Source organism: Lolium rigidum, chromosome 4, assembly GCF_022539505.1.
Source record: "Lolium rigidum isolate FL_2022 chromosome 4, APGP_CSIRO_Lrig_0.1, whole genome shotgun sequence".
NCBI classification, from domain to species: domain Eukaryota; kingdom Viridiplantae; phylum Streptophyta; class Magnoliopsida; order Poales; family Poaceae; genus Lolium; species Lolium rigidum.
This window is the reverse complement of record NC_061511.1, coordinates 234,610,849-234,638,492: the sequence shown is the minus strand read 5'-3', so window position 1 is coordinate 234,638,492 and position 27,644 is coordinate 234,610,849. Positions and strand designations below refer to the sequence as shown.

Sequence of the window (27,644 nt, the reverse complement as noted above, 5' to 3'; positions counted from 1 at the left end):
ATTATGATCGATTGGTGTATGTTTGTGTTTATACCATGTTGCATATGAATTCTATGAAAAACCCTAGTTTTACGGGTTCGGATGGTGCTGGCGCAAAACAGAGCCCATAAATCAAAGCTGTAAAACAGATATTCTAGCATACGTTTTGTTTTATAGTGATGGCCATACGGGTTCGGATGGTGATGGCCATACGTGTTCCGATCTGCGTTAGCCATTTTCCGACCCGTAAACACGAGTTCGCTACACTGAACTCGATGTTTTCAGTTCGCGTGTTTATAGGTTCTGTTAGAGATGCTCTTAGTTCTTCTAGCATGCTGGGGATATACCGTATGGCCCACCTTCTCTCTCGTCTCTTTTTTAGATTTGCCTGAGAAAGATTAGTTAGTTTGCCACCCTACTAAATCTAGTTCTAAAACTTAAAAAATTATAGCTTTTGAACCATAACTTTAACTTGTGAACCATTTGAATATTTGAGTTTCTAGTGAGGGGAGCTTCAAAATAAGACTGACATTGAATATCTTTGACAAAAAAAAAATTAAAATGACTTTTGATACTTGATGAAACTTGGTGAAGATTTTCGTTCAAACACAATTTTTCTCTCTGTTCCAAACTTGGTTAATCATACGTTTTGTTTTATAGTTCAATTTTGAGATACATTTTTGTATTCTTTCTATCGAGTTTTATTGTATATCATCATGTTTGAATGTGTTTTAGAAATTAAATTTTGACTTCTTATTCTTGGTGAAGCTTGATGGTTTTTTCTTTCAAACAATTTCTTTTCACTCTATTTTAAACTTGGTTCCTTACAGTTGGAATATATTTGTCATTTGTCTTGTTTTTCAATTCGGAGACACAATTTTGTGAATCTAATTTTATCCAGTTTTATTGTGTATCATCACGTTTGCATGTTTTTCGGAATTTAAATTTTGAACTTTGTTAAATCGAACACTTTTATGGATTGTTGAAAATATATCATCGTAATAAATTCATAGATTCAACCGGATTGTTAATCTGTCATATCTTCCAATACTTATGGCTCTTTCAAATCCAACATACAAATTAAATCCTGTTTAAATAATGAGAGATTACTTTTGTTGGGTAGTCTAACATGCAAATGTTTTGTGGGGTGCCAATCTCAACGCAAAGGAATGGTGGATGTGTGCACGGGAGGTGCTCTCGTACCATTCATGTCGTTAGAAATGTACTGATGCACATATGTAGTGCATTTCTTTAGAGAACAATGTAGTGCTCTTCCAGTTGCCAAAAAAATGTAGTGCCCTTCTTCTCATTTCGACTATAGTTTATTTTAAGAATTCCGACATGGTTTCAGTATTTTCGTGCAAACATTGCCGTGACAACTCGATGAAAGAAACATCTAGCAAATGTGAATCATATATCAATCTCAGCATCCCACTTGTTCCCCTTGGTGATGCTTGTGCGGTCAACAAATTATTAAGCCTGCCATCAAAATTTATTGATGCAGCTAACCACAACTCCACAATTGCCCGATCGACCCCAAAGTTCAACCAACATTAATCATCTCAGCATCGATCAAACCCAAATGGACAGAAGGGAAAATATAAGCAAGGAGGCAAACAAGTTTGTTCCAAAACGAAAAAACAAAAACCAACAATCCAAAGTCCAACTCACATGTACATTAAGAACTTATGAAATAATACATGCATACATGGAGTGTACTCGCTCTGCTCTCCGATCTACCTAAAACAGTACGTGGTGCGATCCCTCGAGGAGGGGCCTTGTTGTTGCTGTTGGTGTTGTTGGATGCGCAGCTGGTCGTGGAACCACAGGATGAACTCGTCGGCGCGCCGGTCGACCACGCCCATGCTCCCGACCTCGTCGTCCTCCCTCGCCAGGAACGGCGAATCAGTGATCCGAACCTGTCGCGGCGGCAGCCGGCCGACCGGCGCGGATGCTGCCCACGGTATCGCGCTCTCCATGTCGCCGTCGTCGTCCACGTCATCGTCGCCGTCCATCAGTTCGAACAGCGTCTTCACCTTGGCGGCAGAGCCGTACTCCGGAAGGTCCTCGAGCTGCTGCTTTTGCAGGAGGCCCTGATCCCGGTGCCGCTGCGTGCGGCGGCGCCGCCTGTGCAGCGGCGTGCTTTTGAAGCTGAACTCGACCTCGCGGGGGCGGTACTGGTACTGTTGGTACACGGCGGCGCCGGGGTCCATGGACCGGCACGACATCGAGGAGGCACCGCCGCCGTGCCCGCCGCGCCGCGGGTACGGGTGCACCGCGGCGGCCGGGTCCATGGACCGGCAGGAGAGCGCCGCCGACAGGTAGGTCGTCAGGGCCGGGCTCTGATCCCCCGTCGCCGCCCCGAGGTGTTGGTGGTGGCGCTTGGACGACGACAGCATGTGGTGCAGGTTGACGCCGAGCGCGGCGAGCTTGGGCTGGTGCTTGCCGAGGCCCCTGACAAGGACGAGGTGCACAGCGCGCAGCATGCGCCACAGCTTCTTTGCGCTCAACGACGCCGGCGATGGCACCTGATCGCCACGGCCGGCGCCATCCTGCTCCATGGCCGCCTGCTCGTGATCACTACTGCTCATCTCGATCAGCTACCTTGTCTCCTTTCTCGTTTAGGAAAAATCTAGTGTTCTTGTGAATTTCTTTGGACTAGCTCGCTCGCTCTTAGGACAAAAGCTCAAATCTTTGTCTGTGTCTAACAGGATGGAAGAAGAGTCGCGTGGTATTTAAAGAGGGTCACGTCGTGTGTGATGGCTAGACAGATCACTCGACATTGATACCAAGGAGAATTATTGGTTCCCATATAATAGTCTTCAAATTGTTCTTTTTGTGTTCATCTGCTCGTCCGCGACGTGGTCAGCTGGGAGTGGTTCCGAGATGCATGCAAGGTATTGCTGGAGCTAGCCTGCAGGAGAGCAATACAAGGTTACGTGTCATGCCATACATAGTATCTGGCAGCTGATATGATATACTGTAGATGCATGGGATTAGTAAGCTCTTAAACCCGCTTTCTTGACCAGCTCGATCGGGTACACTAACTAAGAGTTTCCACGTTTAGCTTGCGTATATGGTATTTAATCGACCAAAAAAAAACGTCAAATTGTAGGTTCCCATGATCGTTTGGGTGACACTTTTACTATCATTATAAGTTTCCTAAAATATCTAGTTTCGATTCCTCAATTATCAGCCGGTTCAAGATTTGGCAATTGAATTCTAACTCTAAGCTTCTTAAGCTAAGGAACTTAAGCCCCTAAATTTATTTTTTTTGAACAAAGCCCCTAATCTCAGTCAAGTGTTATCACCCCTTACACACCACAGGGCAGAATAGTCAATATAAATATAAGAAAAAATACAAAAAAGGAAATAGATATAGGGAAAGTCAGGAAACCGAAAAACACCAAATCAAAGAAAAATTATGCGTATTTTGAGAAAAACTTACAAAAATGGGGAAATAATGTATATATTCTTAGAGAAAATGATTTTTAGGAGCACAAGAAAAACAAGGTAACTGCAGAAAAACCACAGAGAAATCATAAAATATTGTGCTTTAAATAACCATTATTAATACTAAATTTTCTCCAAGTCCTTGCAAATTTCCATTTTTGAGATATTTACGATTAATTACAATATTTTCATTTTTTAATAATTATCTGGTTTCAATAATTTCTTTCGTTTCGTTTGTGAAGAATTCCATGGTTTCAATATTTTATGTTCTATGGTTGTGCAAAACCCCCACATGTCCTAGTCCTTCCACTTTTATATCGGCCTATGATTAAATTGGTTTAATCTTATTTGTTTGAGGAACAAGATATATATGTGGTGTTAGAGATCATCGACCACAACAGAATCTTGCGAGAATGTAGGTGGATCTTTTTCTTAAATGAAAATATATTTCATGGTGGACTAGTAACATCGATGCAATGTTTCAGATGTAAGTTGTTTTCTCCGAATTTACTATGTTGATGGCTCGCATATTCTTAAACAACATACATGGTGTCAAGGTTTTAGCGGCTAGATAATTGTAGAAGGTAGACGATGTTTGGTAACGGGTTCCCCAAAGCCTAGAGGGGTGGACTTGCTCGCGTGATCCAGCTCGTGCATTAACATTATACAACCCAACCCCTGGCACTACGGGAACCAGTCAAGGTGTCGATGGCCAAATTCTGTGCGGACGGCAATTTATCGGGGCCATCGGCACAGGTCTCAAATAGAGGCCACGAAGAAGGCCGTCGGCACAAGAAAGCCGTCGGCAAAGAAAATCTTGTGCTGACGGCCACCATCGGCGCAGGTCCTCCGCTGTAATGGCGGCAAAACGGCATTAGGGGGTAGGCTTTGTGCCGACGGCACAAGATTTTTTTCCTCCACGCACCCCCCCCCGATCGATATCGCCTTTTCAGTTTTGGAAAAAAAATAAAATAAAATGGTAAAAACATCAAAAAATAAAATCCTTTGAGATGTCCATGTGTTATGCAAGAGAATTTAACAAAAACTCAAATTAAACCTTTTTGCAAAATTGTGTCATTTATCGGTAAAACGGCTTTTCTGGTTTGTGGGAAAAAGTTAGCCAATTTTTAGATTCTCAAAATTCCAAATAAAAATATGAAAGAAGGAGAATTTTAGTTTTTGATAGAAATTCAGGTTTTTATATTATTTTATTAAAAAATAAAATTAATAAATTGAATCTGCATAAAGATTATTATTATTTAATTACTGATGTTAATTGAAATAATTGTTTAAAGTTAAAAATTATAAAGAGTTGTGATATCACGGTAAGGGTAAATAGGATTGGTATGGTAGTATTATCCACAAAGATGTTAATTCTATCTTGAAAGCTCAACCCAAATGAATGGAGAAGTTAAGCGTGCTAGGGTTGGGGTAGTGTGAGAATGGGTGACCGAGCGAGAAGTTTGACCATTAGTGTAATTTGACTTAACATTAAGTATAGTTAGAGTTAAAAATATGTGAGAGATTAAGAAAATTTGAAGAAAAAAAATTGAACCAGATTTTCCAAACGGTCGTTAGTTCTATGCCGACGGTACAGCCTATGCCTAGTGCTGCAAAGCTTGGGCTTCAAAAATGTCTGGCCCAATGACGGAGCAAGGGTGCAATGGCTAGGTTCAAGTGAACCCAAATGAATGTGGTGTAATCCAGGTTAAATATCTACTTAGCACCTTAAATACATAGTTCCACTCTACAGATTTAGATAGATGAATCCAATGCTTAATTCTACTGGCTTCTCCGCAGGGAAGGTCTAGGAACCCCTATCATGAGCGACTAGACCACCATCCCTCCCTTGAACCTCTAATTGTGTTTTTTTTTGCTAGATCTGACCCTTTGGCTAAATGATGTCTCATCTAGGTCACACAGCAAAACAATTTCGGAGTTTAACCACTAAGTTTTGCTTCAAGTTTTTCGATAAAGGGAATATATTAATATAAAAAAAACCAATTACACCAAGCCTCTGCAACTACGCACTGCCCTAGTGTTAATATGGACGCACCCAGCCAAAAAGTAAAAAAGGAAAACTAAGAAAGAAAGACCCGCAACGGTGTTCCAGCCCTAGTAGCAACAATACATCCACCACCAGACAACACCTGAACTCCAGGCTATCCAAAAGCGATGCCTCCAAGAAGGAAAACAGTGCACAAGCGTCATCGTCGCTCGATCAAATATCTTAGGTTTTCACCCTGAAGATAGTTCTCGCTCTCAAAACAATGTCTTCAACAAGGTCATTGCCAGGCACAACCAATTAAGGCCAGGACTTGAATTTTCACCTTGAAAGGTAAGACTCTGAACTTCACATGTGCTGCCACCCCCACTTGCATACTGCTGCTGAGAGAACTAGAACACCAAGCAAGTCCCTCAACATCACAAAGACTAAAACATCCATTGCTAGTCCTCCAATCCGACCTTCATGATATTCCCCGCCTCTGATTTTCACCATGATCAGAATGCCATCTGATGGCAACACAGAACAGAACTTCGCGGAACCAAACGGTCGGAATAAAAGCATGGGTGAGCGGTACCGAATACCACCAGATCCAGCAAACTTCAGGCAAAAGATGCACTATTCCATTCACCGAGGGCGCCTTTCGGAACTCATCACTCCGGCTAGATGAAGAAGAATCGGCATCCAGAAGGTCTTCATCTTCACAAAAGAAGAACCCTAGGACCACCACCTTTATTCAAGCCTTGCGAGCAGCCCCCACGCCACCCGCCAGAAACCTGCAAGCAGCCACCCCAAACCCTACTAGCAGCCCTAAGGGTAGCTAGACCAGCACTGGTAAAGGAGACGATCGAGCAAGGTTGATCCCCCACCGGATCCGGCCCAACCACGCATCGAAGAGGATCGGGGCGGTGGCATGGGTACCCAGATAGTGATCTGAGGTTACGGCCACCACTTGTCGGCCCTGCTTCTTCACTGCTGGCCATGGCGCCGCCAGGCGAGGATCTCCGCCACCACCCCAACCAAGGGCGCCGCCCTGGTTGCTGCACGAAGATGAGCCGGCCAGACCCGCCCTAGCAGCCATGGTGGCCTTCCACGACGACCTCCACCCCCAAACCACCTTCTGCGGCATGGCCCTCTGTTGTGGCAAGGGCCAGCGGCAACGGCCGCGTGGGGAGCAACAATGGCGAGGGGCTCTGGCGGCGGCGCGTGGAGTCGCCCTAGGGACGGCACGGGGGTTAGGTCAGTTTTGCTTCAAGTAGGGTGGAGAATAAGTTGTGCGGGTCATTGCCAAGGAATAGCCGCACGAAAGCAGTCGGCGCCAAGCCACCCGATGCACAAAAGTGCAATGGTGCCGAACTCTCAGCATTGCTTATGTGCCGCTTTTTCTTGGCGCCAACTTGCACAACTTCAACTCCATCCTACTTGGAGCTGAACCGAGAGGTCATATTCCAAAATATTCGCTGGCTGATTAGATGAGGCATTAGATTTTCGAAGGGGTCAGATTTGTTAAAGAAAAAACTATTTGTCCCTACCGAATTTTTCTGACCATTTATTCTAACATTTTGTATCTTTCTCTCTTAAGATTGGGTTATTTTAATTCAACTCTTGCATGTAATTACAAGTCCAAACACAACACATATATGTTAGAAAAATTCCAACAGGTTATGAGTTAGAGGAGTAAAATATGTACCTTCGTAATATCATCATCAAGACAACTAAGATCTTTTTGGTGTCAAGACCTTAGGTCCACATGAAGAAAAATATGGGCATGCTTGGGACCACCGGTAGGCATACACGAAAAAATGGCTTCTCAACTTTTCATTAACTAGTGTCAGTAGGATCATATATGCAGAGGTTGGGGTTGTCCCTATTTCGAAAAATAATAAGTAGGATCATATCATGATGAAGTTGACTTTTTTTCAAATCTTATTGAGAAGAGTGACAAATTAATGATAAGATGGGATTTTGGCAATGTGGATAACCAGTCAACAGATTCCAGATCGACTAGTTGTGCTCTATTTACCACATACCAATTTGAGGTGGAACAATACAATTCTCCCATGACACCGAAAAAGGTTCCTAACCTTAGAATGATGTAAAAAAAGAGATGAGAGTTGTTCATGGTAAACATCTACTCCCTCCGTCTCATTAAAGATGTCTTATAATTGTCTAAATTTGAATTTATGTAAACACTATTTAGTATTTAGATATATTTAAATTTAGATAAATATAATACATCTTTCATGAAACGGAAGGAGTAGGTTGAATTAGTGTATCGAAGAGATGAATTGTGCATAGTAAACATCTAGATTGAAGTTGTGCATGGTAGAAAAGATGAATTGTGTCAATACAGATCATACCGTGCTATGATGAGAAAATGTTGCCAAAATTAAAGAAGAGGCAAGTTGTCTCTATCTCCCTCATAAATTATGAAAGAAAAAAGTGTATTTTTTTATGTCGCCAGCTGCACTAGCCAGTCGGTGGTCACTATTCATTAATTTGAATGTTTTATGCGTTACAGTATTATAACAGGGGGTGTCCATCAGCAGCAGCAGCCGCTGATAAGCTTGAGATCACTGTCCATGATTAATGGTACACCCCACCAATTATACACAGCCTATATATGTCCACCTCAAACAAACAGCTAATGGCCAACATCACCTTGTTAAGAGTTTACGATGGTGTTAAGCATGAAGCTTGTGATGATTAAGTAGGCTCATACACGTGTATATATTGTTAAGATGATAAGATCATTCCGAAGAACATGTGCACATGTTTAGTTTTGGCACCTGTTTTAGTATTCAGAACAGATGCTTCCAAAAAGATCTCAGGAAGGACACTGTTGCCCAAGTTGTTGTCTGCCAGACAAAAGTGTGGTAAGAAAGACAGAATTCTAGGGGAATACTGATGTGACAAAATTAAGAAGTAGTCTATGCTTTGTCCGGACATTATACGAGAACCTCAAAATGGTATGAGACTTTGACCTTCTCCAAACAGGAAATGCGAGTGGCGACCGATTTGAGTGCTGACTGAGATTTAGGCATAACCAAACCAGAATATAGCATCCCAGTGTCTTGATAGTAGCCTGCCATTTTCGCTAAATAGCTCCCCGTGGGCTGCATAACCCTCTAGCCTTTTTCTATAAAGGAAATATATTAATAACGAGGTAATATCAAATACATTCGGCCTCTCCAACAACATGATATCCAGAACCAGTCTAACATTAAAGATGCACACAACAACAACAAACAATTCCATCGGAGCGACTACAGGCTTGCAGCAGCATGAAACAAAACACTACCGTTGACGATACCTAGACCCTGTTAAAAATTCTCCAAAGCTACGCCTCCAGGACGGTAACACTGTACAAGCGTTGTTGCCTCCTGTTTAACCACTATAGTCAGATCATAAGTTTTCATCCCACGGTCCAATCTCTAAATATTATCTTCAAAGAGGAAACAACTAGAGATCTACCATTGCAAAGTACAACAAATGAAGGACAGTCTACGGTCTTCACTCCGTATATTTAGATGCGGAGATCAAGGAGCACCAACAAAAAAGTCACCTCATGTCGCCGCCCCCACTTGCCGAGATAATTGTTGCAGTTTGCCGATTATCCGGCTTGCAGTCATCATCCCGATTGTCTGGCGGCTTAGATGTGGGCAAAGCTACACAATTTAACCACATGCACACAAGCAATAGATTGTATAAAATTACATAGTCTTACAATGTCACCAATCATGCAAAGTAATTAATGTTAAAAGTATGATGGCCAATGATAATACCAAGGGCAAGGGAATAGCGATGGAGATGGTTGTGATGGCGGCGGCAGATCTTAGGAATGAGTAATTGATGGACATGTCTTTTTTGTTACGTGGTGAAGGTCAAAGGAGGGGGGGGGGATGGCATGGACGCCAAAATTTCGCGTCTTATATGTTCTAGACATAGGATGTTTTGAGAGTTCATAAAACGTCTTATACTGAAAAAATAGATGCGGTATATGTGATAGAAAAGACCTCTGGTAGATTGAGCAAAACAGCACGTACAAGTGGAGTCACAATTGAATTTGAACCATGGCCATGAACTTTCATTTAATTTAAGCACTGAATGCTGCTCATACATCAATCAGTAATAAGCATACATGATTGGCATGTATCCTCCTTACAGTTACATACTAATTGTACCTACTGCGAAGAATTATTTGGAAATAAAGGTGTGTAAATAAAAGGATCAATGTTAGTGTATCTCGGATCATCAGAACTGCAAGCGACTAATGTTGCGCATATATACAACACCTTGCTTCTCATATTAGCTCTAGGTTAGTTCCAAATTTGGTTACAATTTCAATACAAATATTGTGGTGATGGCTCGGTTAAAGCAACAACTATGATATCTGAAATATATGGATATTAGGTGCAATTGGCTGACGGTCTCACGGGATTTATGTAGCTGGGCAGGGTGATGGCATACTAGTAGGTTGACATATGTCTAGTTGCAATGTGTTCCTTTTCTTTAGATGGTTGATTTTTGTATCAGCCTTACTTGATCCATGAGTTCTAATAAATTGGTACTCAATTTTTTTAAGGATTTCTATTTTCGTACCCTCGGGTCCTTAGTTGTGCTCAGTTTTCCCCAGCTCCTTAGTTTTTCCTCAGTTTACCCCAAGTCCTTGTTTGAAACGTGCAGAAGCAGCTCAGACGGCAGGATTCCCGTTTAGTTGACCGTTCCGTGCTGACGTGTGGGGCCGCGTCGTGTGGGCCCGCGTCGCGTGGGGCTGGTAGAAAGGGACCGCGTGGGACAGGACGAGATAGCGTTTGGTTGCACGTGAGCAGGAGCTGGGTTTTGTCTCTCTCGGCCCAAATTGGCATTTTCCCTTTTAAGAGTATCTTTTCTGCCTCCTTCTCTCTGCCTTTTTCACCTAATTAGTATCAAATCTAGAGAAGCTTGCATTTCTATCTTTCTTCAATTTTTATTTGTGCCTTTTGGCCCTCGTTGTTTGCCCAATATGGCAACAAATCTAGTAGGGAGCCCAATCTAGTACTCCATCTGGTCCATATGTATGTAGTTAAATCTAGAAGCAAATCTACAGGGAATATACGATAAATTCACAAGGTCATATAGTAGAATAGGGATAGATAATAGGGATCCCTCCCTAGATAATAAGTTGCATTCAGCAGCCAAACATAGTAGGGTTCGAGGTTCTTCACAGCACCATCATACTAACAACATAACAACGAGGGATCCCTAGCTAACAACAAAGGGATCCCAACAACAAAATGGAGGAGGCAGCAGCAACACACGTCCAGGACTCCGCCTACCACATCTGCCTCTGACTCCACTTGTTGCTCCCCTTGGGAGCCTTGGGCTTGAGCGGAGGCATGCGCCCGGTGGAGATCTCCACCCGCTGGATGCTGCGGAGGTGCATGCCGAGCGCCATGTGCTTGGCGCGGAAGGAGTGGGGGTTCACCGACGCGCCGACCTTGGGGTTGGTGTTGCCGATGTTCTCGGCATGCGTGAGGAGGCAGTTGAAGTCAGTGCCGCCGAGCCTCCTAGTGCAGAAGGGGCACCTGTAGACACCCTTGGCGAAGTAGGAGACGTACTGGTCGACCTGCAGCCTCCGCAGCACCTGGCGAGTCTTGATGTCATGGTGCTCGTCGACGCTGCCAGACAGCTGATCCATATCAAACGGCAACGATGACTAACGTGCATGATAACAAAGTTAGGAAAAACAGAGGCAGCCTCAGTTAGAGTGGACACGATTATATGTCTACAGGGATGTAGTCAGCGAACCAAAGCTCATGCACAACAGATTTGTACACAGAAATGGTTCGCTGAACCCTCCCTGTAAAAATCTGTTCCCACCGATTCATCATAGGCAAAGAAACAGATTCCAGATCTGAACTTGAACACATTCCAGATTATTTGCAAAATTAAACGGTTGATATCCTTTGATTCGTGCATAAAATAACTGATTGAGATCCTATGATTGCTTGCATAAATTAACTGATTGAGATCCCATTATTACTTGCATAAATTAACCGAACGGCCGAACCCCAAATCTTAAACGAAATCAAGGAGGGATCAAAGCAAAATGGAATAAAATCGGCGTAAATATTAGCCCAATACTCATCCATCCATAGATCCATCTACACCAGCAAAAATAGGGTTCAAAAAGGAATGGGGAACAAAAAAGAAAGCAAACCGTAGTTACCTCGTTCCATGCGTCCTCCATGGAGGTGTCGTAGGGGTTCGGGGGCCGGACGTACGGCACCTCCTCGTAGGGGTCCCATCCCGGCGGGATCTAAGCGCCACCGGCGGCAGCAGCCTCCGATGCACCGGCGGAGGAGGCGGTGACGTCCGTTGAGGGGACGGCGGCGACGTCTGTTAAGGGGACGGCGTCGAAGAGTGAGGCGTCGCGCTTGGAGCCGACGGCGCCATGGACGATGGGATTGGCATTCTCCTTGTCCATCTCGCCGGCAGAGGAGAGGGAGAGGGAGAGGATTTTTTGCTCTGGAGAAGATGATGGGACGTGAGAGAGGCGGCGTTGCGTAGGCGAGTGAGAGTGACAGAGATAGTGGGAGGAGGCGTCTATAAAGGCAAGGGGTGGTTAATGCGACCCGCGTCCTACGCGTCCACCGCCGCACGTCCGCACGTCTTGGACTTCTGCAATGCGACACGCGTCCACGATTGCACGTCTTCGACTTCTGCACCGCGACCCGCGTCTACGCGTCAACAATTGCATGTCTTCCATTTCTGCACCGCAACACGCGTCCTCGAGTCTAACCCTGGAAATTTAGATATACTCAGGTATAACCTCGAGTATTATACTAGCATTTTTTGTGTGCTCAGTTTTCCCCTTGAGTGCTAATACTGGCTAGTGCAATATGCTCAGTTTTACCCTCAAGTAGCTGGTCAACAGACAGTCAACAAATGGGATTAACTAGTTAAATGAGTCATTTAATGTGCAAAAAATTCCGAAAAATAGTGGCACATACTCATGGAGTCTTTATCACAAATTGCCAGTTCTCAAAACATAGATAAGTCATAGATAAATCAAGTTTTACCACAAATTGACACTTCTCAAAGGCCTTCTCAAATCACCTAGTAGCTATGAAGGTGCATGGTTTTCCACAATAAGCCCTTCCCAAAACAGCTTTCCCCAAAACATACTTTGTCTAAATGAGGGCACAATTCTCACACTCATGTATATTTGTATTGCAAATAGTTTGAGATAGGCCAAGATGGGTTTCATTGTACAAAACACGCATTTTCCATTTTTTAAATCTCATATTTGAATCTCTTAGTCTGTTTATTACATAGGTGCCCTTGGTTTCTTGATACTACTCCGTTTTGCCCTCTCCTTCCACAAATTCTCTCACACGTGCAACATTGCCCAGATTGGTCTAGCCCATGTCACGCGGATCATGCCCGCCGACCGTTGATCGTATGATCTAACGGGCAGGATAACCCCTCTCTCTCTGTCGGCGGTTACCTTCCACTCTCTAAGTATACTAAAGGGCGGTTTTCCGTATTCATTTTCACGCGCTAAAAATTATAAACTCTTTTAGGCATTACTTTTCACGCAAAAAATGATAAACCATCACCGATTTGTTGTAGCCATTAATTTTCACGCAAAAAATGATAAACCATCACCGATTTGTTGTAGCCATTAATTTTCACGAAAAAATGATAAACCATCACTGATTTGTTGTATCCATTACTTTTCACGCAAAAAATTATAAACCATCACCGATTTCTTGTAGCCATTACTATTCACGGTAAAAATGATAAACGAACAAATCTATCTATCTCTGTATTTGAAGTTTGGAAGAGTTCACCATCTAGTTATGTTAACTTTCGAGGTTTTGACCTGAAAACAAATGGGTATTATAATGGGAAATAAAATTTCAAAAAAAATGTAAAAACGAAACAATCTACCTATCTTTGTATAGAAGATCGTCTGTATGATTTTTGAGGTCATTTAGAGAAGGTAGAAAAAAATCCCTTTTGAGAAGGTCGAAAAAACCTAACTTCTTACAAAAGCTGGTTTCAGTGAGACCTAACCAAATTTGGCATACATTATGCCATATCTATAACAACAAGGAATATCTAAAAGGAAAAGTTTCACAAAATTTGAAATTTAGGGCGAAAATGATGCCATACATTATGCTGTTTTTCGAGGTTTTAACCTGAAAATCAATTGGGTATTGTAAAGGGAAATAAAAAGTTCGAAAATATAAAAACGAAACAATCTATCTATCTATGTATAGAAGATCAGATGTATGAAATTTGAGGTCATTTTATAGAAGGTAGAATAAATCACCTAGTTAGAAAAGCTGGTTTCAGTGAGACGAAACGGCATGAGTTTAAGCAAAGTGATTTTTTCGAACATCTCCAAATGACCCCAAATTTGCCATACATGATGCCATACATGTAACAACAAGGAACCCTATCTAAAAAGTGTCAAAAAAGTTTGCCCAACTGTATAGCTCTATCAAAAAGAACCTCACCATGGCGCTAGTATAATTTTGGGCTTAGTTACAAACTTTCGTTACCTAACCTTCAACACGAAACTTGTTTCAAATCTCTTTTGGCGTACAAGAAACAAATCCCACCTTGATTCGAGCACCACAGTCTCCAAACTTTGCCGATGCCGATATCGTCATGGTCAGAACGGCTATGCTCGCCGCCACTTCTAGGTCACCGTCGGGATGCACCCTCAATCCCGTCCCCTCATTCGATCACTGACACACCAGAGATACCGCCGAGGCCAATGCCGAACGTACATGCTGATGCCAATGCCGAACATGCATGCACGCCGATGTGGGCACGGCCACGCCGCCCCGCTATGCTGGACGCCACAGACCACCGCGAGGTCTTTCCCTTCGCCACCACACTCTTCTAGCACCCATCTATACACGCCAGAAAGGAGAGACACTAGTTTTCTCTACATTGCTCGCGTTCGTGTCGGCCACGGTCAGTCAAAGTTTTGAGGTAGTCGTCGATGTCGTCGACCATTTCTTCTCTTCTTTGCATGGTTAAACGCGTCTAGTTCATATCTATCTAATGCGTCTGGTCTCGCCTCATGCAGTTCTTTGTGGACGTCGATCTCATCTCGGCACCCCGCAGGCCACCTCCTCCGTGCCATCGCTGTAGAGCTCCGTTTAAAAATCTATTCCTACCCGTGTATTGCCCCTTGTATCAGCGCCATGGCCCACTTGTCATTCGATATACCGAAGCCCCACTCGTGCGTGTTTTGGTCAGGGATACAGCGATGCTTACGGTCAAACAAAGATGGATGGTCTGACGTGTCTTTGCGGGCTCTACGTGGCCCCACTAGTCAGAAGATAACGGTTAACCGTCGGGCAACCGGCAGCACCTGTGATGGTTTCAGACAAGGTCTTGGGGAAAACTGAGGAAAAACTAAGGAGTTGGGGAAAACTGAGCACAACTAAGGAACCGATGGCACGAAAATAGAAATCCCATTTTTTTAATGAAAATTAGGCTGTGTGCATTTTTTGATGTCGAGAGCGGGAATTTCCCATTTCGAAAAAAATCTGAAATATACATACACCTGAACATCTTACTGTCCGGCCCCTTTGCCTCGGTTCTATCGCTGTCAACTAAGCCTAACATACAAATTTCGGTGCAACTGAACAAGCTCCATTCTTTCTTCCAAAAGTTCTACAGTTTTAATTATCTCAGCATCTTCAATCCATGCACGGATGTACTGCTCTCTGCTCCGATCTACAGTACCTAGTACGTGGTGCGATCCCTCGCGGCGGGGCATTGTTGTTGCTGCTGCTGCATGCGCAGCTGGTCGTGGAACCACAGGATGAACTCGTCGGCGCGCCGGTCGACCACGCCCATGCTCCCTTCCTGGTCGTCCTCCCTCGCCACGAACGGCGAGTCCGTAATCCGCACCTGCCGCGGCGCCGGCCGGCGAGCCGCCGCCGACGCGGCCCACGGTATCGGGGTCTCCATGTCGCTGTCCTCGTCCTCGTCCATCAGCTCGTACAGTGTCTTGACGGCGGTGGTAGAACCGTACTTCGGAAGGTCGCCGAGCTGCTGCTGCTGCGGCAGGAGAAGGTTCTGATCCCTATGCCGGTGCCGGTGCGCGCGCCGGTGCCGCCTGTGCAGCGGCGTGCTTTTGCAGCTGAACTCAACCTCACGGGGCCGGTACTGCTCGTACACCGCGGCGCCGGGATCCATGGAACGGCACGACAGCGAGGGGAGGCCAGCGACTCCGCTGCCACTGTACGCACCGCGCGGGTACGGGTGCACGGCGGCGGCCGAGTCCATGGACCGGCAAGATAGGGCCGCCGCCAGGTACGTCATCAGCGCCGGGCTCTCATGGTCCTGTGCGGCCGCACCGTGGTGATGGTTGCGCTTGGACGACGACAGCATGTGGTGCAGGCTGACGCCGAGCGCTGCCAACTTGGGCTGGTGCTTGCCGAGGCCTCTGGCGATGACGACGTGCGCTTCCCGCACCATGCGCCACAGCTTCTTGGCGCTCAACGACGCCGGTGACGGTACCTGGTCGCTATGGCCGAAGCCGTCCTGCTCCACCGCCGCCTGCTCATGATCGCTGCTCATCTTCATCGGCTACCTTGTATCCCTTCTCCTTTTGGAAAATTATACTCTGTGTCTTGGGCCCTCTTCTTTGGCCTAGCTAGCTTTGCTCTTAGGACAAGCAAGTAGTACTAAGCTGTGTCCGTGTCTGTCTGACAGGATGGAAGAGTAGGCGTGGTATTTAAAGGAGGATCATGTCGTGTGTGATGGTTAATTAGACAAATCATCGACATTGATACCACGAGTACTATAGTCTTCAAATTGTTCTTTTTGTGCTAATCTGCTCGTTCACGACGTGGTGGGCTGCGAGTGGTTCCGACATGCAAGGTCTCGCTGGAGCTAGGCAGGGGGTCGGAACAAGCTTGCGTGTCATGCCACAGCTGCCAGCTGATACGATACAGGTAGCATGGGATTAGCAAGCTTTTAGACCCGCTTTTTGACCAGCTTCATCAGGTACACGTACTAAGAGTTTCCACGTTTAGCTTGAGTAATATGTTATCCAGAAAAGGGATCACAATGCTGCTTGCTTGATATATTGACATGATCTGCCGGTTGACACTTTACCATGACGATGCGCTTCTTTCAAAAAGTATGAAATATATAAATGACACGGAAACATATGTAATTTGGTTTCCTCAATTAGCTGTCGACTCCAGATTCGGCACTGAATCTGAACAGAAACTTTTGAAAGACTAGAACTTTAGCCCTAGGTCTCAGCCAAAGTGCTAGGGTTGATCAAGCGGTAGTTATTTCATATACAATAGAAACAATATTTAAAAATACAATAAAATTACCTGAATGGACTAAATAGTTTGGAAAAAAACATGTGGAAATTATATAAACTGGAATTTTTGTATAAAACATCTAATCAAGGGGGAAAATAGTATAAGATGTGTTTGAAAGTATAAATAACAAGGTTATCTACTGATGGACTGCTTGGCTCTGTTCATGGTCGTCTCTACAGCATGTGGAGAACCATGACATGTTTATGGAAATGTCTACTCTCGGTTAGAGGACAAGACGAGAGACATTTTTATCCAACATGGATGGTTGCTTAGTCTTTGGATTGGTCCTCCATCACCATAGCTGCATATGAAGTTTCTCTTATGATTTTACTTGTAATGTGCAGGAAACCCAAAAGAAGTCACCCTAAGCTATGTTAAGACAACCGAGAGCCTTTTTCGTAAGAGGACTATGTCACCATTAAGAAATAGCTAGAGAAACCACAATCATTGTGGGCATGCTTGGGACCATCGACAAGCATAAACAAAGAAAAGGGCATTTGATCATTTCATTAACTAGTGTCATTAGCCCATAAGTCTGGGATCATCATGATGAAGTTGACTTTGTATTCAAATCTTATAGAGAGGAGCGACAAACTAACAATAAGATGGGGTATAGACAGTACTGTAGATAATCAGTCAGTAAATTCCAGATCAATCTAGCTACGGTTCATCACAAAACAACTTGAGCTGAAACAGCCCAATTCTCGCATGAATCCCCAATAGGAGGCCTTAGCATGATTGTTGGAAAAACAAATTAGTTTCGCATTTAAACATATACTCCATGTAGTTAATAGCAATGTATGAAACTCTGAACAGTGTTAAGTCACATTGTTATGGTGACAAAAAATGGTACTAAAAAAAGAGGTATAACTTGTCATGATGATAAATTGTGTCAATACAGATCATACAGTGTTAGGATGAGAAAATCTAGACAAAACGAAAAGGCATAATTATTATCTCTCTGCTCCCCTCCATGCGGTTCAATATGTTCTCTTCCAGAAATGGAACGAGATAATAAGGTGGTGAGAAAGCAAGGCTTGTAGCACAAGGTCGGGTTTACGCAGAGATCCGAGACCTAATCTCCATAAGCAAGTGGAATCCTATATCCGATACATTATATCATTGGCAGTACAAAAAATCATCTATCTATGCAGTTGATAAATGTAGTGACTACATATCCATCTGGATCACTATATTTGGACATGTATGGTTCCCGATGGAATCTCAATCCGAATCGAAATGCAAATGCAACATGTATTGTGTAAACTCAATAAATCACAACATGGCTTATTGTTTTCGGTATATTTTGGTACAACCGATGTAGTGAGTTCCTTATACGCAAGTATTACTCCTACAATGATGATTACCCATGTGTGTTTGTCATACACAAGGATCACTCTTGCAATGACGAAGCGTGTGATCATCTAAAAGACGGAATTTGAGATGAAGGATTTGGTGAAACCCAAATAGTGCTTTGATATTACAAGTCGAGCTACTTCACTCAAGTATTGTGGTACACCAAGTTGTCTACATCATATATATTGGAGAAACTTAAAATGGACAAGTCATATCCATCTCCCATGCCGGTTGTTCGATCTCTAGACTTAGAGAAAGATTCACACAAACCACGGGATGATGTAGAACGAATGTTGGGACTTGAAGTTCCATATCTTAGTGCCATTCGACCCACCAACACAATTGATTGGGAATCAAGAATATCTTTCGATATCTTCAAGGCACCACACATTACTTGACATATTATTGTAATTTCAGAGAAAACTGAACTCCAATATCATCAGGATACACTGATGTTGGCTACTTGAATGATCCCCACAATGTGTATCAACTTGGTAGAATTGACACTCCGGTGACTACACCTACCAATCATTCTGAAATACAAAGCCGCGTCAACACGTGTAGCTTTACAGAATGATAAACCACATATATAAGTCATGTGGTATTGGTTCTCTTGAATCATCAACTATTATCTACACGGATAATGTCGCTTGTTTTGCATGGATGCAAACATGATACATCAAGAGCAATATCATAAAGCATATTGCCCCTAAATTGTTTATCTCCATGAACTCCGGAAGAGTTGGGGAATAAATATCTTGCAAGTCAAATAATGTGATAATCTCGTTGGTTTGTTCAAGAAGTCTCTACCAACTTTAGCATTCCATAAGTATTTTATGGAATTGGTATGTGACGGCTTCCAAATTTGCAAGAATCAGGGGGAGTATCTTCTTGAATCAATCATGTTCAAAACATCATATTACACTCTTTTTCCCTTTATGAGTTTACTATACAGGTTCTCATCAAGGTTTTTAATGAGGTAATATCAACACAAGATGATATGTCATATTTTCTGTTTTCCCCACCGGGGTTTTTAGGAAAATATATACGACATATATTGTTCTCTATACTATATGGGGATTTTCCCTTTCACAAGGTTTTTCTCATATCGAGTTAACAAAGAGACAATACCAATTATATGTTGTGTCATTTTCTCCTTATTTTTCCACTGGGTTTTGAAGGAGTTTTAACAACATATCTAACCATTATATGTTGCACCATTTTCTCCTTATTTTCCCACTGGGTTTTAAGGAGTTTTAGCAACATATCATACACACTACTCTCCTCATATTTTTCCCACAGGGTTTTTAGAGGAGATGATTCCAAAGATGATTCTAGAGATGACCAAGCATAAGGACAAGGAAGGATTAGGGGGAGTGTTAGGATTTAATTAATAGGTTAATTAAAGGGATAATCCTCCCTCTTGTAATTCTCTATGTTGATTCGTTGGTCAAGAGACACAACTCTTTCTCACACCTCTTCGAACGGACGTGACCCATATTCGCGTCCCTTCCCCTTGTATATAAGATGTGAATCATCAATGGAATAGAATAGTTGAATCATTTGTTGTCTCTCTCGTTTGCTCTCAGTTTTCCTCATAACAAACCGAAAGCCATCAATCGCTCATTAGTATCCTCTTTACCATGCAATGAATCTCCAATTAAATCAATTCTCTAATGGCCGCCCTTAGAGCATGTACAATGCGGTGATGTCAGCCTTCCCTTAGAGATGCCACATAAGATTTTTGTTTAGTTGGAGGAGAGAGAATTAAGGGAGAGAAGGTTGTCTTCCCTTAGATAAGGGATCATCTCTTAGGAAATAAGGGAAGCCTATTTTCTCCATTGTATCACATATGTCTTCCCTTAGCAATAAATTTCCTACCAAAATTTAATTATTCATATTAATTACTAGAGATGGCTGTAAGAGATAATGCATTGTGTGACTTATATTTAATGCCTTCTCTAACTGATGTGGCGGGGAAAGAGAAGGCATGCCTTCTCTACCATTGTACATGCCCTTACACCTTCCCACCTCCCATAGTCTAATCACTACTTATCCCCTTTTCAATCCTCCTCCGCTCTGTCACAAAGTAATCTATGATCTATCTCCATGAGGTGAAGTGAGGTGAGATCGCAGGACCTCTTGAGTGGGAGGAGCACAGAAGAGTCCCATCCGCGCAGGGCTTTACTCACATGGAGGTCACCCCTGCGGCTGGCCGGTTTAGAAGCTAAACAATACTGCGTATCTTTGTTAGTTCTCCAAAAACAGACCTCCAGTGGCCGGGTGAGTACCATGCCCCTCTTTCAATATTGTGTATCTTTTGTGAGAGAAGTCCAATTTACCCCTTTAAACTCGTCTCAAAGTTCAGATTGCAACCCTCAACTTTACTTTGGTTCAATCTTCAACCCTGAATTCTATAAACCGTTCGGAATCGGACCTTCTACCCTTTTTGACATGTTTTGAACCAGTTTTTCTCGCCAGTTAGCGGGTTTTCTTCCTATATAATGTGCCAACTCATCAACATACAACATACACGGTACACGAAAAACCAGCTTAATACAATGCAAGGGGTGATTCTGAACCGTTTGTAGAATTCAGGGTTGAAAGTTAAACCAAAGTAAAGTTGAGGGTTGTAAGCTGAACTTTGAGACAAGTTTAAGGGGGTAAATTGGACTTCTCTCATCTTTTGTTAGTTCTCCAATAAGCAGCCTCTCTGCAGCCTACATGTCCTTCTCTTTCCCTTGCCGCATCTCCTCCTTCTGCAATTTCGACCGACTAATAATTCACCAAGTTGCAATAAAAGGCTGTGTGCATCTTTTGGATGCAGAGGCCGGGGATTTCCCCCATTTCTAAAAAAATAATTCACCAAGTCTCTTTGCTTAGTTTATATGATACTGATATGTTCTTTTGTTATGTGCATTTCTCTTTACAGTCGCTGGATCAGAGAGAAACCACAAATCTGAGAAAAATAAATTCTATGATATCATTTAATGGTAGTTACCCAATATCTGGTATGGAAGGAAAATATTGATTGTTTTTTGTTATTTTTCCAGAATACCAGTTTTCAATTCGCTGCTATTTTGCTGGATGTAGGTGAAACGGTGACAGCATGTATTCTTTGACACTACACCATAACTTTCTATATCATTTGTAAATCAAATAAAAGGTCTGATTGAGTATGTTCAGGGAGTTCAGGCCCCTCCTTCACTTCCTCTTTGTTTCCCCTACTCCCGTTGGAATGTCTATTGCTCTCTCGATCTACCTGCCCCCTTATCTTTTTTCTACTTTGGCACTTTTATGATTGCTAGGTGTTTGATGAAACTAATAAATATGGTCCCGAAGGAGATAAGGCAAATAGTATAACCTGAAGTGATTAAGCGATGATATTATCTCCATATCCCTGCATAGCTCCTTATTCACATGGGTTCACATTGGGCTTCCGTGGAGAATAGCACTGCTTAGCTATTCGAATTTTTAGGGAAGTCCTGTTTATTAGTAGCTGTTACTTTTTCCATTGAATTTTAAGCCTATCACATACTCTTTTGTTGCTTACAGGTCTTCTGTTTGTCCCTTCACAGATGCACTATCCACCGTATATTCTCTTATTAGTATGATGTATGTAAAATACAATATATTATGCATCTAATTACCGCAGAAATGCGCGGGGTATCATCTAGTTATGAAAGAAAAAGAAATTTTTTGACGTCACCAGCTGGACTAGCCAGCCAGAGGTCAATATTCATTAATTCGAATGGTTATGTACTACAGTTTTATAACAGGGAGAAGTCCATCATTCAGCAGCAGCCTCTCATAAGCTTGATATCACTGTCCATGTTTAATGGCACACCCCACCCTACCAATTATACACAGCCTATGTCCACCTCAAACAAACAGCTGATGGCCAACATCACCTGTTAAGAACCTCGCATGGTGTTAAGCATGCAGCTTGTGATATTTCAGCAGGATCACACATCTGTATAGCTAAAATCTTTTTGGAAGAACTTATATACATATTTAATTTTCGCAACTACTAGTAGTCAGAACACCATGTACTCACGAAAAGATTCAAGAAAGAAGACACTGTTGTGGAAGTTGCCTGCCCAAACAATTAAGTGTGTTCAGCAAGATAAAGTTTTAGGGACTTGATGTCACAAACAATTGGAGAACCTCTAAATGGTGTGAGACTTTGACCTTCACCAAACCAGAAATGGAAACAGCGACCAGTCTGACTGCTGACTGTGATTTAGGCATAACCAAGCCAGAATAGAGCCATTATATACTTTGTTAAGCATGATCCGGTATCTTAATGGTTGCCTGCAATATTTTGGTAGCTCCTCGTCGGCTATCGGAAAATTTTGTTCTAGTTTCGGGTTGTGACTTCAGGAACATGGTTGTCAGTCTGTCACAGTATCACCGCTAAAGTGTACTCTAAATATCATCAATGGTTGTGATAGGCTCATCAAGACCAGTGCTAGACTTCAGCATCATGACTGGATAAGTGGTGGTTCTCTGAAGTTTACGTATGCAAGAACCCCCAAAACTGCTGGAAATCTCATTTCCAAATGTCATTATGCTACCTTCCGTTTTCAGTATCTGCCATAGTTTAAAATAGCTGGCTATCTTTTTTTACAAAAAAAATATATTAATATCGATAGGTACCAATTACCCTAGTGATAGTACGGATGTACACAACCAAAAAAAGAAAAAAGAAAACTAAGAAAAAAGAAGTCCTGCTACGGTATTTTAGAGCTAACAATAACAGTATATCCATCACCAAGACAACACCTTAAATTCAGCCTCTCCAAAAACGACGCCTCCAAAAAAGGATAGTGCACAAGCGTCGTCGTCACCCGATTAAAAGATCTTAGATTTTCACCCTGGAGATAGTCCCCGCTCTCAAAACAATGCTTTCAGCAAAGTCATTGCCAGGCACAACTAATTAAGATCAGATCTTGAATTTTCACCTTGAAATGTAAGACTTTGAACTTCACTTGTAATGCCGCCCTCACTTGCATAATGTTGCTGGGAAACCCAGAATACCAAGCAAATCCATCAACAACACATAGACTCGAACCTCCATTGCTAGTCCTCCCATCCTACATTTAAGATATTATGTGCCTCTGATTTCACCATGGACCAGAATGTTATCTATTAGCAACATAGAATAGAGCTTCACGGCACTCCCTCCAGAACGAAACGGTCGAAATAAAAGCATGGGTGCGTACGGCCGAATACCTCCCTATCTTATTTAGCCGCGACATTTTTGGAGGCTATGAAAGGCTACAACCGGGTTATCGCGGGCAATTCCATTTAGTGATTTTTCTAAATTTGGAATATTTCAGTCATATCTTACAAAAAAGGGAGAAAAGCTACGACTCAAACATGATTTGTGACACAACTTATTCAATTATTCAAAGCAAACAAGTATTCAATTATTCAAATCACAAGTTTTATCTAATCATATTGAACGCAAATTGAAAACATTAAGAAATAAAAAAAATCAAAATTCAAAATTCCGTAGGTTTACCGGTTAAATTTGAGGCTAATTAGAGGTTAAATATAACTATAGCTGGCTATTAGCGGGTTTTCTCATTTAGTCTATAAATGACATACCCGCAGCGGCAGATCTCCAAAAAACTATAACCGAGCTATAGCCAGCTATTTAAAAATTAGGTATATGCTAGTCCACGGTGCTCCCGCTTTCAGAATCTGCCTACGGTTCAAGCCCTCCACGTCTTCATGAGAAGTTAACGGTATGTCTTCCCGTCTCCCGCCCAGCAAAAACCTGAACCACCGCAAGCTGTATCGTCCGCTAAGAACGGTAGTTCCCCTGTTCCTGCACGAGCCCTCGGACCAGTAGGTAGCTAAGCACTCGGATCTCGCAAGCTAAGCTAAGCTGCCTTCCCGAGGTCTCCACTCTCCAGTGCCCTGACCCTTACGCCGTCTAGAAGTCCATCTCTGAACGCCTCATGGCGGTGGCAGCGATGCTCTGCTCCCTCGTCTTTCTCACGTTCTGCCTTCTCGGTCCGTAACAATGGCGCTAGCTGGCAGTGTTCTAGTCAATTGGCGTTGATGTTTCGCCCTCATGTATGGTGCATATAATGTAGTGTCTATGGCGTTGATGGCGGGGTACTACTACGGCCCGGCGGAGCTGGTCGTCGGGCCAGGCTGCTCGCGACTCGTGCAGATGAACCCCTTCTTCTTCAAGGAAATCACGGTGAGGATGGCGGAGGAACAATGGCCGGGAGAGAACGGGCTCATGCTCTATGGGCTGCCCGGCGGGGCACCGCGCCTCGACGTGCCGGCTGCGTGGTCGGAGGCTCGCCGCGTCGTCGTGCCTGCCAACTCGCACCGGGTATGTACCGTTGCATTACCACATCACTCGCTGTATATCCACTTGTCAGTTAGTTTCGGGCCGTGTACTACTCTCCGAGTACTGTCATGCTTGGTCCAGAAAAATTCAGAAGTCCAGATCAGAGTGGTAAACCATTTGCTCCGAGTTCTTGGTGTGATTTACCTAGTACATCTTGTGTCTCCAGCAGGAATGGGTTTATTTCCTAAACGCGCGGAGTCAAATACAAGTTGGCTACAGTGTCAAGCCTGCCACTGAACTGATTAATCCATTCTGCATCATCATTGCACAAGGTAAAAGGTTTCCCTAAACAGAGGAATTACTCCATCTCTCATGTCTGAACAATGTCATAGCATGTATACCACTCGACGCAGTGGTGCAATTTGCCTGTGAGAACAGAACAGTGAACACTACTAGGCAGTAATATCCACAAAATCCATCGTTTCGATTGTTTAATCCCGTTTTAGGATTTTGGGCTGATCAGCACTGCGTACACAATACACAAGTTGCCAATACTACTATAACTCCGTTTCTCCGATAGTAGATACACTATATGTAACTCATTTTCGGAGCTTTTGAGTTCACCACAGGTAATAAAAGCTTTACTCAGTGGACAGAGAACCCATCAGTACATGACACCACATTAGCATGGCGTTTGGTACAGGGTAAGCACTGTCAAAGTCTCTGACTTCTTTCACCGCAAGAAAAGAAAAAGGCACTGTTGAGTGTCGACTGTAGCATTCTAAAATCCTAATACGCCAAACTCTGAATCTCAGGAACTGGAACAGTTAAGCAGGAAATCCTTTCGCCCGGCGACTACTACGTCGCCGTGGGCAACTTGCACCATCAAGACACAACGGTAAGATCAACGCTTCCCGCGACACAGCAAAAGTGCTAGCCGTTCTTCTTCTGAAGATTTCGTGAGCTATGTGAACTGGCAGGTGGCGCTGGATATCAGAGTCAGGGCCGTGCTCTACAACACCACGGGAGCAAACTACGTGTGCTCGCCGGGCAGCTCCGTTTGCACGTACAGGCTGCCGATTCTGGGCCAGAATGTCGCGGTTCTCTCGTCTGGTCTCAGTGAGGTGAAATAAACATCTGAACATTAAATTAAAGTTGCAGCCACTGTTGTGCTAACACGCAAACCTTTCAGAGATCCAACTCTGACGACGAACAGTACGTGAGAGTGGTACTGTCGTACGAGCCTCGCTGGATAGTTTACTTCATCGGCTCAGGTACGGTAAAGCACAGGTTCAGTTCGATCAAATTGCCTCAATGAAATGCTGAATGTCACGTTGACGTTGGTAGCCATCTTGGCGGTGGCGCTGCTGCTCCTGTACGAGGTACTGAGCACGATGCTCGGATTCTGCTGCTGGTGCTGCACCGGTGGCGACGGCGGACGACGTTCTCCCGGACCCGGCGCAGGGGAACAGAGGACGACGACCTCTCTGCTAGCGGCGGACAAGGAGGAGGAGGCGAGCCTGGGCTCGTCCTACGACTCTGTCTCCCACGACGGCGACCACGACGAGGAGCTGGGAGGGGACGAGGAGGAGCGGCGGCTGTGTGTCGTGTGCTGCGACGCCCGGAGGGACTGCTTCTTCCTCCCCTGCGGCCACTCCGCCACCTGCCACCCGTGCGGCACCAGGTACGTACAGTGTGTTTTTGCCGGGGAAGATTGTGTGGTTGAGAGATTGAAGATGGTGAGTTGGTGCCTGCCGTGTCGCAGGATTGTGGAGGGAGATGGTGGCAGCTGCCCGTTCTGCCGGAGGAAGCTCAAGAAAGTGAGGAGAATTTTCACCCTCTGATTGACTATCTTGATCTGACGATGGCCTTCTCTTGGAGAACTGAGGACGAACATTTCCGACTGTTTGAAACTTTGAATGAACGAGAGACCCAAAAAAAAAAAAGACTGAGTGCGCGAAAAAGTTGAACATTTCCGACTGTTTGAAACTTTGAATGAACGAGAGACCCACAAAAACAAAAAGACTGAGCGCGCGAAAAAGTTGAACATTTCCGACTGTTTGAAACTTTGAATGAACGAGAGACCCACAAAAAACAAAAAAAAGACTGAGCGCGCGAAAAATTTGATCGCCCACCGTGGGGCTCGAACCCACGACCACAAGGTTAAGAGCCTTGCGCTCTACCAACTGAGCTAGACGGGCTTGGCGAATGGTTTCAAATTAGATAGTACATATTCACCTGACGACCAACTCGATGGGTTTTCCACAGTGCGGAATGGTGTCATTGCAGCATTCTGTGATACATCTTTTTATTGCTATTTAACTTTCTTCGAAACATTGCAACCGGGGGTAACAAAACACCTTCGACAATCATCAAGAAAAACACAAACAAGATACATTGAATTGTCAATTGATCCATGATAAATTGTTAATGATATTCAATTCACCACACAAGTTTCAGCCAAGGTCAGACAAAAGTATTTAAAGCATGAGCTCATGTTAAAAGAAATTGAGACTTCGACGACAGACTGCTTGTACAATCTAGATACATTTTTCATGGAAAGTTCTTAATTACATTCGATCGGGAATACTTATTCAAAAATCATGTATACTTCGTATTTATTTAAAAACCCACAGCACGTGCATGTGCTCCCAACATGCCCTCGATATGATAGAAAATTTGAAATTTGGGACTCTTTCTTCTTTGATTGGTGCAAAGAAGCAACTGAAAAAGGATGGTGGGAATTCTTCATTTTTCTAAATGGCAACACGAACTCCTGCCGTTTATTCGAGAAAGCACTATTGAGAAGACATGAAGTGATTACTATTATATATAAATAATGAGTAATTTGCATGAAATCATTCAAGCGGGGATAGCTCAGTTGGGAGAGCGTCAGACTGAAGATCTGAAGGTCGCGTGTTCGATCCACGCTCACCGCAATTTTTTTTTTTAGTCTAATCTTCAAAAAGACTGAAAATCATTGTACTCCGTTTTTTTCTCAACTGTCAAGCCTTCTTCAGAAGTGGTATCTTCCGTGTGAAGTGTGAACTATCAACAGCGTTTTCATCGGAGATCCAGCAAGTTTGACATGGTTATGTGACTGAAACAAGAAACTTTGTGTCTTTTCCAAGCCTGTTAATGGTACCTCATGAGCACACAATATCAAACCTTCGTCACCTCA

The 27,644-nt window shown here is 43.5% G+C and overlaps 1 protein-coding gene, 2 non-coding genes and 1 pseudogene across 3 annotated transcripts; 2 read left to right on the top strand and 2 right to left on the bottom strand.

Annotated features, from left to right (window-relative positions):
• Positions 1-1,370: 1,370 nt before the first annotated feature.
• On the bottom strand, positions 1,371-2,734 carry LOC124649839. The gene has a single exon (XM_047189404.1). It carries the CDS (start codon positions 2,568-2,570, stop codon positions 1,716-1,718), a length of 855 nt encoding a protein of 284 aa, XP_047045360.1. The 5' UTR covers positions 2,571-2,734; the 3' UTR covers positions 1,371-1,715.
• Positions 2,735-24,119: 21,385 nt separating this feature from the next.
• LOC124707186 lies at positions 24,120-26,307 on the top strand (annotated as a pseudogene).
• Positions 26,308-26,591: 284 nt separating this feature from the next.
• TRNAK-CUU lies at positions 26,592-26,664 on the bottom strand. Its single transcript has one exon. It is a non-coding gene; the product is annotated as a tRNA-Lys (tRNA).
• Positions 26,665-27,329: 665 nt separating this feature from the next.
• Positions 27,330-27,402, top strand: TRNAF-GAA. Its single transcript has one exon. It is a non-coding gene; the product is annotated as a tRNA-Phe (tRNA).
• The last annotated feature ends 242 nt before the right edge of the window (positions 27,403-27,644 follow it).